The sequence below is a fragment of the Populus trichocarpa genome, chromosome 7 (assembly GCF_000002775.5).
Source record: "Populus trichocarpa isolate Nisqually-1 chromosome 7, P.trichocarpa_v4.1, whole genome shotgun sequence".
NCBI classification, from domain to species: Eukaryota; Viridiplantae; Streptophyta; class Magnoliopsida; order Malpighiales; family Salicaceae; genus Populus; species Populus trichocarpa.
Window position 1 is genome coordinate 13,820,914 of NC_037291.2, and position 17,444 is coordinate 13,838,357.

The 17,444-nt window shown below is 35.8% G+C and overlaps 2 protein-coding genes across 3 annotated transcripts in view; both read left to right on the forward strand.

Moving 5' to 3' along the window:
- Positions 1 to 1,151: 1,151 nt before the first annotated feature.
- LOC18100868 (cysteine-rich repeat secretory protein 38) overlaps positions 1,152 to 17,444 on the forward strand; it is a 41,005-nt gene continuing 24,712 nt past the window's right edge. For both annotated transcript variants that reach the window (XM_052454433.1, XM_052454434.1), the window contains exon 1: positions 1,152 to 1,433. In XM_052454433.1, coding sequence (XP_052310393.1) covers positions 1,220 to 1,433 — 214 coding nt within the window. In that variant the 5' untranslated portion in view covers positions 1,152 to 1,219. The remainder of the gene's footprint in view (positions 1,434 to 17,444) is intronic.
- Positions 4,388 to 5,294, forward strand: LOC18100867 (cysteine-rich repeat secretory protein 38). Its single transcript, XM_006380257.3, has one exon. It carries the CDS (start codon positions 4,437 to 4,439, stop codon positions 5,163 to 5,165), a length of 729 nt encoding a protein of 242 aa, XP_006380319.1. The 5' UTR covers positions 4,388 to 4,436; the 3' UTR covers positions 5,166 to 5,294.

Here is a 17,444-nt window from a genome sequence, read left to right on the forward strand (position 1 = left end):
CCTAAATGACTTGTTATTACATTATTCTAGTATACTGGTAATTATGGATAAAATTCTTACAATGATGGGGAGTAGTGGTTAAATCACATAGACTCTGAATTTATTGATTTGTTATTAATGATGTTCTTTAGTGAAATATAGATTTTAGACTTGGGCTTGGAATCTCTTTTTTTTCTTGGTATAATATTGAGTGTTTAACTTATAAAAAATGATATGGTTTTTAACAAAAATGTATTTATATTAAAATTTTAAATTCTAGCTCTCCTCGAACATGTATAGAATATCGGTTTGACTAAAATATAGTTAATATAATTTCAGTTATATTGATAACGATCTCATTCGTAGTATAAACAATATTCAAATATGAATAAATACACATTATTTATTTGGTAGCTCTTTCGTATTATATATTTTTTTGTTACCTCTTATCTCATCTTATCTCATTTGTAACGCAATTCATTCCACTTTTTAGGGGATCTTCTAAACGACTATTTTCTTATTATTATACAGAAGAAGAAGATATCTTTGTGGTATTGATTTTGATAAACACATTCTTATAGTTTTTATATATAGGAAACTCTTTGCATTGTCTTGCTTGCTGATTAAATGAATATCTGGAAACATTTTGCAAGGCCAACTCCAGCTCTAGGAGGTTATATAAAAATTAATCTTGATTTTTAATTACTTGTCTTGGTCAAATTACATGTTTTATCCATTTACAAGCTCTAAAAGAAATTAATTTATTGTTTCTTGGAAGCTTGCAGGGCTAAAAATATGTTTAATATTCAAGAAACAATTATGTTAAGATCGAAGCGTTAAACATAAAGTCAGTGTATATATAGATATTGACTAGGAGCACCTGTTAATTTGTGCTTAATTTACTCGCCTTTGCGTGCGGCATACAAAAAATTAAAATAAAATAAAACAATCCTTCTGGTTTATTGACATTTTCTTAGTTAATTACCTCCCTAAGATTGTTTCTTTCTTGATTAACTATACAAGTTCCGCAATCCTCCCATAAAATCCTTGAACAATTCTTGTCAACTTGAGCAGCTGGCAAATTCAAAATTAGACAAGTTCATGCAATATCCTCCCAGCCTTTAATTAATCCTTAATTAACATGGAGATTACCACTATAAATACAAGCTATCATATCCTCCCAACCTCATCAAACCCAACTATTCCAGCTCTCTGATATATAGATTAAGTAGTTCAGACAATGTCTTCCTCCAGATTCACCTCCTCTCTCTACCTTCTAACTCTCTCTATACTTCTCCAAAATGTTCTTGGAGTTGACCCTCTATATAGTAGCTGTTCAGGCAACGAGAAATCAACTGCTAACTATGGCTCTTATAAAACAAGCTTGGACGTTCTAATGAGTTCTTTCTACCAACTTGCACCAGCTAAGGAAGGCTTTGCCCTTGGTTCTTTAGGTCAGAAAAACCTAGACCGACCCTATGGGCTCGTTCTTTGCAGAGGAGATGTCTCATCCTCGGACTGCAGTGCCTGTGTTGCTGATGCAACCAGGGAGATCCGCAAGCGATGCCCATACGGTAAAAGTGGATTCATCGCTTACGATAACTGTCTACTGAAGTATTCAAACAAGGACTTCTTTGGCCAGATTGACAGCCAAAACAAGATCTACTTGTATAACGTGCGAAATGTGAGCAATCCAGTGGTATTTAATCAGAAGACAAAGGACTTGTTGAGCCAACTGGCAAACAAGGCTTATATCGCAAGGAAAATGTATGCCACTGGAGAGTTGGGCCTTGGGGGATCGAAGAAACTTTACGGAATGGCTCAATGCACAAGGGATCTCTCTAGTGCTAATTGTAAGAAGTGTCTTGATGGTGCTATAAGTGAGCTTCAAGGTTTTGCTGGTGGAAAAGAAGGGGGTAGGGTTACTGGTGGGAGTTGTACGGTTAGATATGAGATTTATCCATTTGTTAAAGCTTAAGCTCTTGTGCTGTTCTAAGGGTTTAATGATCAATATGAAAGAAATACTATAGAAATAAGTGTTCTAGCTAACTAGCTAAGAATACATGAAATTTAATCTTGAATAATTCAAGTGTTTGTTTGATTTTAAGTCTTAATAAAGTTCTCTTGTATTGTTTGATTAATTCACTTCATACCTTTGAACATTTTTTTTTTAAGATTTTAAAATCACAGTTGCTAATTTATATTATTTTTAAATCTAACTTAAGGGTTAACTTTCATTCTTTCATCTCGATTTATTATTTAATTTAAATTTAAAATTAAATCATATCTCGACATATTCTTGTTAATTGAACATATTCAAAAAAAAAAAATAACAAGTGAACTTCATCCTAATTAATCCATAAAATCGGTGAATAGAGTTATGGACTCCGCTAGATACAATTAATCTTTTAATTTTGCTCTATAATTAAAAGTACAAAATTAAATTATCATCAATCCAATAAGACATAATTAAAAAAAAACTTAATATTTACTTATGTAATTGAAAAAAAAATAAAGATAAAAAAACAAAAAAAACCTAAATGACAAATAATAATAATAATAATAAAAAAGTCACCAGCCTATTTGCAATAAAACCCAGGCGCATGGGCTAAAATAAGATAAAAAAGAAAAAAACCAATTGGACCCGATACAAAAAGATGTAGACATGTGGGCTTAAATAGCCCAGATCAGTTAGGTCTGTTTCAAGCCTGGGCCATTTTTCTTGCCTTTTGTGTCGTACACTCCTATTTCTTAATTTTGTTGGTATTTTTTTAAAAAATATTAGGTCCATTTTATTAGAAAGTTATAAAAAGTTTTGAAATTTCTGATAAAAACACTAATGAAATCTTCCATCAGAATATTTTGTTGATGTTTTTATCAGAAATGATTGCTCACATTTCGACAATATAGGCGATAGAAAATTTCTGACTAAATATTCTATTAACAATTAAGGAGCATTTCCAATGGAATATGTAATAGAATATATTTTGTTGACAAATAAAGTTAGAAAATTAAGCATATATTTTTTTTAATGATGTTGTTTTGAATATTTTTTTTTTAAAAAAACAGTTAGATGTCATTTTTTTAATCACACGTTAACTCACTGTATCAACCAGTTTTTACTATGCTTAATTTTGGAAAGAAACCTAGCCTAGTTCAGGTATCCAGTTAGCGAGTCAACCCTCAAAGCTAGGATTCAGAGCACTGCACTACCACTTGCACTACTTGCACATTTATTTGGCACTTTGCACTTCATGGTTGATACAGTGCATAACACTGATTTATTACCTTACTATGAACATTTTACCAATTCTCGACAAAGAAGTAAAGCTTGTATATCTAATTCTGAAAGGTATAATTTAACTAGTTAAGTTTTAGAATTTTTTTTAAAAGTTATCAATTCGACTCTTATAAATCTCAGGGTCACTTAAAACTTATATGATCGTTAATTTCAGGATCCGTGAAATTAGTTAAGATATGCACAAGATGGTTCGAATATCCATATTAATAAAAAAAAAAGTAAAACTCATATCTAACCCTTTATACTTTGATTATTCTCCATGTCACCCTTGTACTATTCTTATTTCTTAATCAAATTATCAATCCAAATAACATTGTACATCAAAAAACAATAGTAATTGATGGCGTTAATTTTGATGAAAACAACATCATTGACTCAAGTTAAATTGTTAAAAAAAAAAAATGCATAAAGATGTGTGAAATCAAGTTCAACATCCTTAAATTCAAAGTGAAGAGTTAATGTAGTCTTATTCCTTAATATTTAGGCCTACCAGCACATATCAAGTCATTGAGCTATCTTCATACTAATTTTTTTTATTAATATAAATATTTGGATCAATTTGTGCGTACGTTGATTAATTCTACAGGCTCTGAAGTTAACAACCATTTAAATCTCCAGTGATCCTGAAGTTTATAAAACTTCAACTAGTAATTTTTAAAAAATAAATTCAGAATCTAACCAATTAAATTACATTTCTCATTATTATCTTCAAACTATTTGATTGTGCCGGCATCTATCCGATCGGTCCAAGCAGGATGGTTGGACACATGAATTGTGCTTATATAAGACCGTGGGCAATTTTAAAATAATTAAGTACCAACTATTAAGCGATGATCCACATAATTAGTGATAATTCATGCATGCAAAAACAATAAGATTGGACCTGCTCTGTCAGAAACTGCGGCCAGCATAGTTATTGACCAGCCATAATAAGTTGGCAGCTGCCGCCATTATCATGTGGCAGTGGGTTTTAGCTAGAATTTACAATACAAGGAGCTGAAAAGTAACCAGTTGATTTCCACTGCCCAAGTCTTTAAGTCAGTCTTCTAGACGAAGGTTGAATCAACCCCTTAACCTCACCGAAGTCAATGCTTCTTTTGCTTTATATATCCCAGTATTATCCCAAGTTTAATCCCATCAATCAGTTCTAGCAACCATGTCTTTCTCCAACTTCGCCTCCTTTCTATGTCTCTTAGCCTTTTCTCTCCTTGTCCACACTGGTTTTGGAGCTGACCCACTTTTCCATTTCTGTTCAACTCCTGAGAACTTCACTGCCAATGGCCCATATGAATCCAACCTAAACAAGCTTACTAGTTTCCTCTACTATCAAGCCCCTCGTACAGGTTTTGGTATGGGTTCAAAAGGCCAGAAACCGGTCCAAGCATATGGGCTCGCTCTCTGTAGAGGTGACGCCTCAACCTCAGATTGCAAGACCTGTGTTGTTGAGGCAGGCAGTGAGATTCGAAAGCGCTGTCCATACAATAAAGCGGCCATCATTTGGTATGATAACTGTCTTTTGAAGTACTCAAACAAAGGATTCTTTGGCCAAATTGATAATGGAAACAAGTTCTATATGTGGAACGTGAATGCTGTAAGTGAGCCAGTTCCATTCAATGAAAAGACCAAAGAGCTTTTGACCCAGCTTGCCAATAAAGCTAAAGCAACCCCCAAGTTGTACGCAACAGGAGGGATGGAGCTAGGAGAATCAACCAAGCTATATGGCTTGGTCCAGTGCACTCGGGATCTTTCTAGTGCTGTTTGTAAGAAATGCCTCGATGGTATAATCGGTGAACTTCCAAGCTGCTGTGACGGGAAAGAAGGTGGCAGAGTTGTCAGTGGGAGTTGCAATTTCAGATATGAAATATACCCTTTTGTCAATGCTTAATCACTTGGAGAATGTTGACGGACACTATAAGGGAATGAAACCCTTATTTTATGTGTTCGCACTTTCATGTATTATTGAATAAAAAGTTCTATTATTAAATAAAAAGTTTTCTGTGTGGTTTTATGATCCCATGAGTTTCTCCCATTAGTTAATGTTACGATTGACAGAAGAGGAATCCATTCTTTTGACTAGCATGATCACAGGATATACAGCCACGAGATGGTATCAACTGATGTTCATCAAATTAAAGTGGAATTAGTCTAATTTTTTGAAGTAGTTTCTAATGAAAGTTATTATAAAAGAAGAATTTTAATCTAAAAATTTAAATTATTAAATGTGATTTTAAAATATAATTTATATTATTCTCCAATACATTTTCTTAAATAAAAACTCTTTCATCTTGAAATTTACACAGACTTACGTTATTTTATGTTTAATTTTTATTAAATAAATAAAGATAGTGAAATTCGAACTCGTAATTGCTTGGTCATTGAGGTTCTGATATCATGTCAAAAAATTATTTCAATCTAGAATTTTAGGTTTTAAAATATAATTTATATTATTTTTCAACAATATCGACAAGTTGTTTTTTTTTTAAAAAAAAATTTGAGACAAAAAATATGGCATAATTAGACAATTAAAAATACAGATTGTAATGAGTTTAAAGTTCAAAAATGCTTTTATAAAATAAGAGCAACAACATCTCGTTTTCAAACGTCAACTCTATCTATTTGACATTAATTAGTCTTAGAAGAATGTTAATATAAAAGAGAGAGATCCTCATATCCCCACAAACAGCAACAAACAGCTCCTAGCAGGCTTTTGCAGTGATAGCTTTTCCTCCTTCATACATCCCAAGCATCAATGCGTTCATACATAAATGACTTGTAAGTTCTGGGGATAAAGTGGCTACACCATGGAAGTTGCTACAGTAAAGTAAACCTCCCTCTCAGCTGCCATAGATCCAGATCCACCTTCACCAGCAGCGGATCCAGCATCTCTAACTGGCTCCCAACACAATTGGCTGAAGCAAGACAGAAAAGGCTAGCAATAAACTTAAGGAAAGGAGGAAAGATTTTAAAGGACACCCTACACTAAGATCCAGCGGCAAGGAGCTCTAGCAACGCAGCAGCAGCAACAGATCCAGATCCACCTCAACCAGCAACGGATCCAGCATCTCCAACTGGTCAGGCAGTGGCAGTGATGGCTCCAGCAGTGGCGGCTCCAGCACTGGCGGTGGATCCAGAAGCGTGACCACTTGTCTCAGCAGCAATGAGGAGCATCTCGTGCTGCAGCACCACCACCAGCAACTGCCTTGGTTTTGGTTTGGAATCTAACTTGCTTTAGCTTGAAGATCTTCGTCAGTTTTTGCTCTTGATTTTGGTTTGTGGTAATTAGATTCACATTTTGAAAAGAGCCGCCGCCCACTACAAACATAAGCCTCCCCTTCTCAACACCTCTCCCTCCTCTCATCAGTCAAAGTTTTCCCCTCCCTCAACCGACAGATCTCACTCTCCCTTCCCTGACCAAAACTAGAGAAATAAAACCAGCCGCTCCCCACAAGATCTTCCCCCTCTCTTCCTCTGTTTTTTCTAAACAAACCTCAGCCCATCACTCCCCGCTAACTCAGTCGACCCACCACCACTTTCTCTGTATTCACAAGAATGATGGGAATACAGCTCTGCTAGCTACTGCTGGGAAACTTAGTTCCCTGTTTTGGTAATGTTTGATTTCCACAAATAGAGAAGTAAAGGTGTTACCTGCAAACATGCTCCCATCCAAAAACCCTTCGCTCACCACTGCAAACCAGACTCTTACAACTCTACATACTCTAAACACTCTAGCCTCTCAAATACTGGTCAACACAACTTCCAAGTTCACAGATCCTTACCCTCTCCCTCCCCCTCCCCCTCCTCCTCCTAAACACCCACAACAACCTTCCATCCCCCCTGTTACACTAAGCCTCCCGACAACTGTGCACCAAACCAGAAACGTCCAGAACAACAATCCTCCTTCTAACACAACCTTCCCAGTCTTTGCCCCTTCTAAGTTCTTTTTTGAACGTTTCCCATCATGGTTAGATTATCATGACCTCAAAAGGAGGCTTTCAAAGATTAGTCATGTTACCAATCTTTTTGTTTCCAGGAAAAAAACATCACGAGGGAGACGGTTTGGCTTTGTTTCCTTCCTCTCCACTTTAAAAGAATCTGAAATTTGTGACAGTTTGAACCTTATCTGGTTCGATTCATACAAAATTCGTGCAAACCCAGTCAGATTTCAAAAAGATCCAGAAAGGAAAAAACCAGACCTTGTTATAAAACCACAACCAAAAGCCATGCCTAAACTCACCTTCAGGGACTCCCGGACATTTGTTGAAGCTCTCTCTGACACAATGCACCCAAAGAAGACGGTGTACTATGAGTCTATCCTTGATGACAAGGAATGGCTTCTGAGAAGTTTAGTGGGATCCATAAACACAAACGTGGACTATGCTCACCTTGAGCATATGGTTCTAAAAAATATTAGGCAGACAGTGGGCTTCCGTTTTCTGGGAGCAAGCCAAGCAGTCATTACCTTTTCAAATCGAGAATCTATGGAGAAAGAGCTGGTTAATGGATCCTCTGTTTTGAAAACATCATTCTCTCATCTGAAACCATGGAAAAAGGGAGCTAAAGCTACAGATAGATTTGTGTGGGTGTCTATACTGGGATTACCTTTGATAGGATGGAACCGCAGATGTATTGAATCCATTATTGAGAAAGCAGGGAAGATGGTTGGATACGACATCACCAGCGTGAGCCAAGGATCGCTCACGGGAGTAAAAGTGTTGCTGAGCACAACTTCCTTTGAAACTCTAAATGAGCATGTTTTATTGGTTTTAGATGGCGACGAATTTGATATCTCAATCATGGAAATGAAACCGGATTTTTGTCCCCTACTGTCTACAATCAAACATTCAATGGATATTACTGCAACATTAGATGAAGAGTCATGCAGCGACTTTGCCACTTCAGATGAGGTCACGGCAGCGGGCTTAAAGACTACTGACCCTGGCGGTGACCTTTGTGCAACGAACACTACTATAACAGAGCAACAAAAGACGGATATGGATAGTGATTTCTCTCTCATCTTTTGTCAGGGGCACACTGGGCCAACAAACAACTGGGATCAAACTGACACAATTTCAAAAAACGCATGCCTTTTCCCTGAAACAGATGAAACACATAACCTCCAGACGACAGATCAACAAATACACAATGATACATATCAGCCACCCCCTACAATGTCACACGATAACAGATTACAGGAAAACATGCAAGAGGCAACCGACAGTGACAGCAGCACAGATGTCTCAGTACAATCAGTTACAGGAGTGGGCACTGGAAAAAAAGGCATCACAGGCCAAGTGAAAGGAACAAGGCTATGTAACACTTCTTCATCCCAGGATTTAAGGTCCTCCTCCAAATCAGCAAGAACCTTGAATTTAGATCAGAATCAATTGCGGAACTCCTACTCGGATTTCATACGTGATCTGGCGGAACCTCAAGAAGTGGTGGATATGGAACGAAAGGAAAGAAAAAGGAAGAAGCTTAGACCAATCAGAAGAATTGGCCCTAAATATACATGCATAAAAAGGAAGAAAGTGAAGAAAAACAGACATGCTTTGGCTAACAGAGGCTTAACAGATGTTGCTCCTGACTCCTACAGAAACAAATATCTAAAAGATAATAGCTCATCCCCTGCTATTAAGTCATCTTCTGATAAACATGCAGATATTACCCCAAATCATGCCTCCATGGATACAGAGACCAGTGATGCACATACTATTCTACCAAGCCCTTTGAACTCTCAGTGCAGCCAGCAGGCCTCCTCAGAATCGATCAAAGAAAACAACAGGAATGCTAGAGGCAAAACAAGGAAACTGAAAGTGTTGCAAGCTAGCGGTAGTGTAGCCAACACTACCGAGAAAGGTGTCTCCTTTGATTCCCTCAATTCAGGAATTAAGCAAGGAAATGTTCGGTTTGAAGCAGCCTACAAGGATAATCAGGCTGATGGTTTTGATAGAGACAAGGAGACTCGGGAAATGTTACATGATGCAGCGGCTCTGGGATTGGGAATCTACCAAGATCTTATAGGGTATGAAGAGGGAGTTCGGGGGAACATTGATAGAGAAGTAGACGAGTGGACATCAATCAATCAACTGTAAGTCCCTCACCCTACTAAGTTTGATCAGGCTTGGTCTTGCTATATCTATGAATATCTTTGCTTGGAACAGTTGTGGGTTGGGTATGTTGAACAAACGATATTCCATCCGGAATAGGTTGCTCAACAGTAATGTTGGCATCTGCTTTCTATTAGAAACAAAAAAAGATAACTGCTGCGATTCCTTCATCAGAAATCTGTGGAATGTTGTAACTGTTAAATGGGCTTTTCTAGAGTCTGTTGGCAAATCAGGAGGGATCATAGTTATGTGGGATAGCTCTATCTTTGAGGTTAATTCCATAGAATTTGGGGGCCAATGGATCAGCCTAAGCGGCAAACATGTTAATTCTTCCTTTAACTGCATGGTAGTTGGTGTATATGCTGCTTCTTCTGTGCAAGACCGTGCTAAGCTGTGGGAAGACATCACCACTCTGAAGTTTGCCTTTGATTTACCAATGGTTGTGATAGGTGATTTCAATGAAACTCTTCATGCTCATGAGAGAAGTAGCGGCTATATTAATCATTCAGGGTCAGCTGCTCTTCGTAAATTCCTATCCGATTGTGCTCTGATTGAATTCAAACTGCAGGGCAGCCGTTTCACTTGGTTTAGGGGGGGTTCCATGAGCTGTATCGATAGGGCCTTTGCATCTCCAGAGTTCCACCTTTAATTTCCATTCTTATCACTCAGCCGCTACCCTAGGGGGATGTCTGATCACTGTCAATTGCTTCTTCAGACACCAAAGGTTGATTGGGGATGGAAGCCTTTCCGCTTCCTTAACTGTTGGTTGTCTCACCCTTCATTCTTAGCTGATTTTCAGATCCTCTAGTCTGATAGCTGCAAGGAATTTCCAGGGGACTATAGATTGGTAAAGAAACTAGGAACTTTGGGGAAAAAACTGAGACAATGGAACAAATCCACTTTCGGTAATCAAAATACAAAACTTGAAGACATTCAGAACTCCATCACAACCATCGAAGATTTAAGCGAGGTTTGCCTCTTGTCTGAGACTGAAAAATCAAAGCTTAAGAATCTGAACTCCGAGCTTTGGGAGGTCAGCAGGAAGATTGAGGATATTTGGAGACAGAAATCCCGCCAAAATTGGTGCAAAATGGGGGATAAAAACACTCGTTTCTTCCACCTTTCGGCAAGTTTGAGGAATGGCCGCAACCAAATCAGCACGATTGAACTGAATGATAGATTTCTAGTCTCTCCAAATGACATCAAAGAGGGTGTTGTCAACTACTTCTCATCTCTGTTTACCAAGCCACAATGCGAAAGAATGGAAATGGGGGGCTCGGGATTCTCTAAAATCTCAGAAGCAAGATCAGTTTGGTTAGAAAGATTACCTTCATTGGAGGAAGTGAAGCAAGCTGTATGGGATTGTGACGGTTCAAAAGCCCCCGGTCCTGATGGGTTCACCTTCTCCTTCTATAAAAAGACATGGAATCTTATCAGCTCCGACATCTTTATGATGGTCAAAGAATTTTTCAGAACAGGTAAATTACCAAAGGGGATTGGCTCATCCTTTGTAACGTTGATTCCGAAGACTAAGGGGTCGTGCAGATTCTCCCAATTCCGGCCGATTAGTTTGATTCATGGGTTGTATAAAATAGTGGCAAAACTATTGTCCACTAGGCTCAGAAGTGTCTTGCCAGATGTGATAAGTGTAAACCAGTCTGCTTTCATTGCGGGGCGTCAGATTCTAGATGGGTTCATGATAGCAAACGAGGTTGTCCATACTATTCGCAGCAGGAAGGACCACGGGTTTTTGCTAAAGGTAGATTTTCATAAAGCCTTCGACTCGATATTGTGGGAGCATATCGATTCTACCATGGATTATATGGGTTTCGGCTCTCACTGGAGGAATCTGATTTCTGAATGTTTGTCCACATCTAAATTGGCCATCCTCATAAACGGCTCTCCTAGCAGCGAATTCAGTGTGGAGAGGGGTCTCAGGCAAGGGGACCCCCTCTCTCCTTTCCTATTTGACATAGCAGTTCAGGGGCTATCGGTTTTATTCAACAGGGCATCTGATTCGGGTTACTTCAAAAGCTTGCAGACATTTCCAGGGCACCACATAACCCATTTGCAATATGCAGATGACACTTTGATTTTCTTGCCAAATGATTATTCCTCTCTTCTGCATGCCAAGAGGATCCTCCGCTGGTTTGAGATCATTTCCGGGCTGAAAGTTAATTTCTATAAGAGCTCACTTATAGGAATTAATTTGGACAACGAATACACTTCAGGTATGGCTAACGCAATTTTCTGTCGCAGTGACACTTTCCCAGTCACATACCTTGGGCTGCCTCTTGGTGCTAACCCAACTAGGCTCTCCACTTGGAAACCGGTATTGTCAACAATCAGAGCAAAGTTAAGCAAATGGAAAGGGAAGTTTCTGAGCATGGCTGGGAGAATATGTCTTATTAAATCTGTCTTAAACTCTCTACCTCTATACTACATGTCTGTTTTTACTATGCCAAAGGGAATTACAAAGGCTATATCCTCCATCAATCGTCGTTTTCTCTGGAAGGGCACCTCAAATTCACATGGTATTTGTAAGGTTGCTTGGAACAAGGTAATTAAGAGTAAGTCGCTTGGAGGTCTTGGGTTGGGTTCTATTCAAAACAAAAATTTAGCTCTGATGTTTAAATGGCTCTGGAACCTTGATAAAAGAGTGGTAGGAGGTTGGCAGGATCTTATCCTACGAAAGCACCGGCCATATTTCGTAAATGGCCTTCCTGTGTTTGCAGGCTCTTTATCTCCAACTTGGTGTGGCTTGGTATCTGCAATTTCCTTAAATCACAGCATATCCGCTCCCCTCCAATCCAATGTCGGGTTCAAGGTGGGCGATGGGAGAAACATCAGGTTCTGGTCTGATTCCTGGCTAGGCCATGCAGCCCCTCTTCAGTTCATGTTTCCTAGGCTTTACAACCTCTCCCTGCAGCAATCTTTAAGCATTGCAGAAGTCCATAACCAAAGTGATAACTCAATCAATCTTTCTTGGAGAAGACCACTTCGATCCCGCGAGCTCTGTATGCGGGAAAGCTTGATAGCAGAAGTGGAACGTGGTCTAGTCTTCTCTGATGGTGAAGACAGAAAGATTTGGAAATCCCACAGCTCCAACGTCTACACAGTCTCCTCAGGATGCCATCTTCTAGATGGTTTAATTGTTTCATCAAACCTTCACTCCCCTGCTCTGCTTTGGAAAGGGTTTGCTCCTCCGAAAATAGATGTGTTCATATGGCTTCTCCTAAACGGCAGTGTTTGCACAAAAGATTTCTTAGCTAAGAGAAGAATCATCAATTATGAGGATGCTCTTTGCCCTTTCTGCTGCAAGGAGATTGAGACTATACATCATCTCTTCCATCTCTGTCCTACATCTTGGTCTCTCTGGGGTAGACTCTTCAGATGGTTTGGGTGTGTAGGCTGTCTGCCAAAAGACCCAAATCATAACCTTCAGGAATGGTCCGGCCTATTAAAAGGAAATTTTCAACGTCAAGCAATTACCCTTCTCTGTAAAGGATTATACTGGTCAATTTGGATAGCGCGCAACAATATGATCTTCGACTCCAAAACTCCAGATTGGGATGTTATTTTTGACCTCACCTTTCATCGGTTGGCCTTTTGGTTGAAGTCCTCTGTTAAAAATTTCAGTTACACGGGTTCCGATCTTTATAGAAATCCTGAATGTATCATGAACTGGACTAACTAGTCGGGGTTGTAAATTCCTCGCTCTCTTTATGATTTAATTCCCCCCCTGTAATCTTTCTTATTTCAGCCCTCATCTTCTTAATGGGGTCGCCTATTTATAATATTCTCGATTACTATAAAAAAAAAAAGAATGTTAATATATGCTAGATCAAAATCTCATGTGCTTTTTACAATTCCAGTACGACGCAATGTATAATGAATAAAAAATAGAGTTTTTTGAAATTTAAAATTAGAGCTAAACTGCATGGAGAACTTTGATTTAATAAATCTTGAATATCGATGATTCTTAATTACTCTAAAAAATAATATACAAAATTATTTAAATAGCAAGTTAAACTGACCTAATGACGATCTAATTAATGAAAACTCAAATAAAATAAAATTTTCGAAACCTAGCTATGAAAGGAATCTAAAAATAATAAAGAAATCTCATAAACAACAACTTTTGAATTATCTTAACCTAAAATATTAGACATAAGAATATCTTAATCTCAAACAGCACATCTAATTAATTCGATAATATACATTATCAAAAAATCGATAAATACGTATAAATGGAAATATCAAGAGAATATTTTCATTAATAAATTTCTGATGAATTTTTCTGATGGAAATATTCTCAATATATACTGGAGGAATTAAAAAAAATAATTAAAAATAAAAAGAGAAACAAGATGGTGCAACTTTGATAAAGCTAGCTAACACAAGTGGTTAAGAGCTAGAATAGGATGTAAGGAAGAAGGTATTCGGTTCAAGCCCAATTGTAAAATGGTGCAACTTTTCAAGGAAACAAGATGGATTCTCGTGATCTAAACACTGAGATGATCTGATGCGAACAGTTCAAGTAATGAGCCGACTTCTTATAAAATATAAAAGAATGAAAATAAAAAAGAAGGAAGAGATTCATTTGATGAAGATCAACAAGGTGTTCTTTGTGCTGCTGCAGACATGTTTGTGGACCAAATAGGTTCACCTCTGGAATAAAGTCCACGAAGAAGCATGGACGTGTTAGATTTCAGATTATATAGCCCGATGAAAACAACACTAACATTAGATTTAATTATTGGATTTAATTTAAATTTTTCCTAGAGAATTTACATGCAATTTTCATTTAGAAAACGACCTTGCAAGTCATCACACCACTGAATCTCCCAAAATTAGATTCAAATGTTGTTGTTTTATCTATTTTAATTATTTATTTTTGTTAATTTTGGATAAAATATAAAAGAATGAAAATAAAAAAAAAGGAAGAGGTTCATAATTTGATGATGATCAACTCTGAGAGAAGAGTGAAGAAGTAACAGAAAGTAACTGCTTATTATAAAAATATATGCACAGATTGATTGAGCATCCTTGCTGTGAAATATTTTATATTTTCAAGGGAACTCTGCAATATTTACAGAGTGCTAGAGGTATTTCTATTGATAATCAACTCAATCTTTTGTTAATCTTGATTTTTTAAGAGAAAAAAAGCTCAGATTTCAGCTTCGTATTAGTTTTAGTTAAAAAAAAATTAAAAACTCAAAAAGTTATTTAAAAACTCAAAAGAATAAAAAATAAAAAATAAAAAAATTGTTACGATGTTTTGCCAATTTCCATTTTTCTAAAGCTATAATGTTTTTTTTTTGTTTATTTACCTTGGAAATCTTTCTTTTACTTCATTTGAAAAAAAAAAATCCCTTCTTACAAGGTCAAATCCTCTTAGAAGTGATAAGAATCTGCATCGTTAATTACTTTTCTTGAAAAATTGGTTGTATGAAATTGCAAACTTTAAAAGAATTTTAATAAGAAAGTGTTTAGAAGTGTAATAACGGTTAATTTTTAAAATGTTTGTTTAGTTAGATATATATTAAAATATTATTTTTTATTTTTATAAAATTATTTTTGATATCAGTAAACCAAACAATCTAAAAATATAAAAAAATTAAGTAATTTTTTTAAATAATTTTACCCATCTGGTCTAGAACACAATACCAAATAAGGGTTATCTATCCTCCTACTTCTCCAAAATATTCTTGGTGTTGACCCTCTATGACATGTTTTTATCATCGAAATGATAATTGTTGACATAAGTTTTTTTTTTTAACATTGATAGAATATTGCATCATATTTTTTTTTCTAATTTTCTAGTGGCAACTCACAAAATCCTAAGAACCTAGATATTAAATTATAATTTACTCTAGCATCATCCATAAACTATATTTATTCAGAAGCCCATTGGACCTTAATCTACATAAGAGAAGAGAGCAATTTTCTCTTAACCCAATTAAATCCATGAAATACTTCAAGACTCGAGTTACATCTTGAACTGTTAACCCACGTGTCAGCGAGGTAATAAGTATTAACTGTTTTTATTTTTATAATGACATTGCTTTGAATTTTTTTTTAAAAAAATTCAAAGATGTTATTTTAAAAAATAAAAAATAAAAAAATTAATCTAGTCTCGCCTAACTCATTGGATCACCCAATTTTTTTGGTTAATTTTATACAAAAACCTAACCTGATTTAGATATCTACTTAACGAGTCAACTCTCAAAGCTATTATTAAAAGCACTGCACTACTTAAGTGAAGGATTAATGCGGTATTATTTCTTAATCTTTAGGCTTAATTAACAGCATTAATCAAGTCATTGTTAATTAAGTGCAGGTGTCTATCCGATCATACCTTCACGATATTTGATTGTGCAGGTGTCTATCCGATCAATCCAAGCAGGAAGGTTGAGCACTTGAGATTGTGCTTATATGAGAGAGTGGGCAATTTTAAAATAATTAAGTGCCAACAATTAAGCAATGATCCACATGATTAGTGATAATTCATGCATGCAAGAGCAATAAGATTGGACCTGCTCTGTCAGAAAGTGAGGCCAGCTTGTTTATAGACCAAGCCATGATAAGTTGGCAGATGCCCCCATTATCGTGATCTTGTGGTAAGTGGGTTTTAGCTAGATTTTACAATACAAGGAGCTGCAAAAGGAACAGTTGATATTTCCACTACCCAAGTCTTTAAGTCAGTTTTCTAGATGAAGGTTGACAATCATGCATCTAAAGGTTGACAATCATGCATCTAATGATTTTTTAAGTAAGGAGTGTTAGAGAATAATATAAATCATATTTATTTTTATTTATTTGATAAAAAAAATCTTGTGTTGAGATAATTCTTTGATATGATATCAGAGTCTTGATAATCAAACGGTCACGAGTTCGAATCTCTCCATCCCTATTTATTTGATAAAAAAATCAAGCACAAAGTAATATGAGTTTGTGCAAGTTTCAAGCACAAAGACTTTCACTTGAGGGGGTATGTTAGAGAATAATATAAATCATATCTTGTGACTTCACCTAACAACTTAAGCTATTAGGTTGAGATGATTCTTTGACAATACGTAGTGTTAAATTTGACATTCAGAATATTCTCAGGAATAGTTTTGGCATACCTAATTTGAGATCAATCTTGAAAAATAACGTGTATTACTAGAATATCGAATCAATTTGCGGGTCACAAAGCTAACATGTATTTATATTTTTTTATTTAAAACAACATTATTTTTATAGTAAATTCATTTGTTTTGACGCGATCAGGTTTAATCAGATCAACTAAATTATATATTAATCTGTCAAATTAATCAGATTTATTCAATTAATATTTAAATTAGTTTAAAGTAAAATCTAGCCTATATCATAGTTTGAATTGCTAATTTACCGAATCAACTTGTCATACCAGGACTATTTTAATTATAAATATGATCTCATTATACGAATGAGATTTTGGCTCAAAGCTGTTAGAGTTAATTTTAAAAGAAATATATGCTAACCCAAGTAATTTGTTTGGTCAAAGATGGGGCTTGGTAAATGGAGTAAATGTGAGGGCAGTATTTGGAGAGGTCAATCTCCCAGGATTGTTCTGCTTTTTGATAATTAGTTCATCGGTGGGAGTGGTACTGTAATTATTTTTTAAATATTTTTTATTTAAAAATATATTAAAATAATATTTTTTTATTTTTTAAAAAATATTTTTGATATTAGTATATTAAAATGATCTAAAAGCACTAAAAAATATTAATTTAAAATAAAAAAAATAAAATTTAATTTAATTTTTTTTAAAATAAAATTTAATTTTTTTAAAAATATTTTTAAAATATAAAAACATATAAGGAGGAAAATCAACTCCAAACATGCGGCCCAATAAGACTTTTATAAAATGGACCACTATATTGGATGATAGTTAGAAAGGGCTCCCTAGCCTACAAAAATAGACCGATATATTTTCGAGAATTTGAACGTCCTATTATCTAAATCATTCCTTGTGTATAAATATTGAGATGTGCAATATCTATTAGATATATTCATAAACAAACTGCATC

Excerpts from the sequence above, each read along its gene's own strand:
- LOC18100867 (XM_006380257.3), top strand. The coding sequence starts at position 4,437 with ATGTCTTTCTCCAACTTCGCCTCCTTTCTATGTCTCTTAGCCTTTTCT.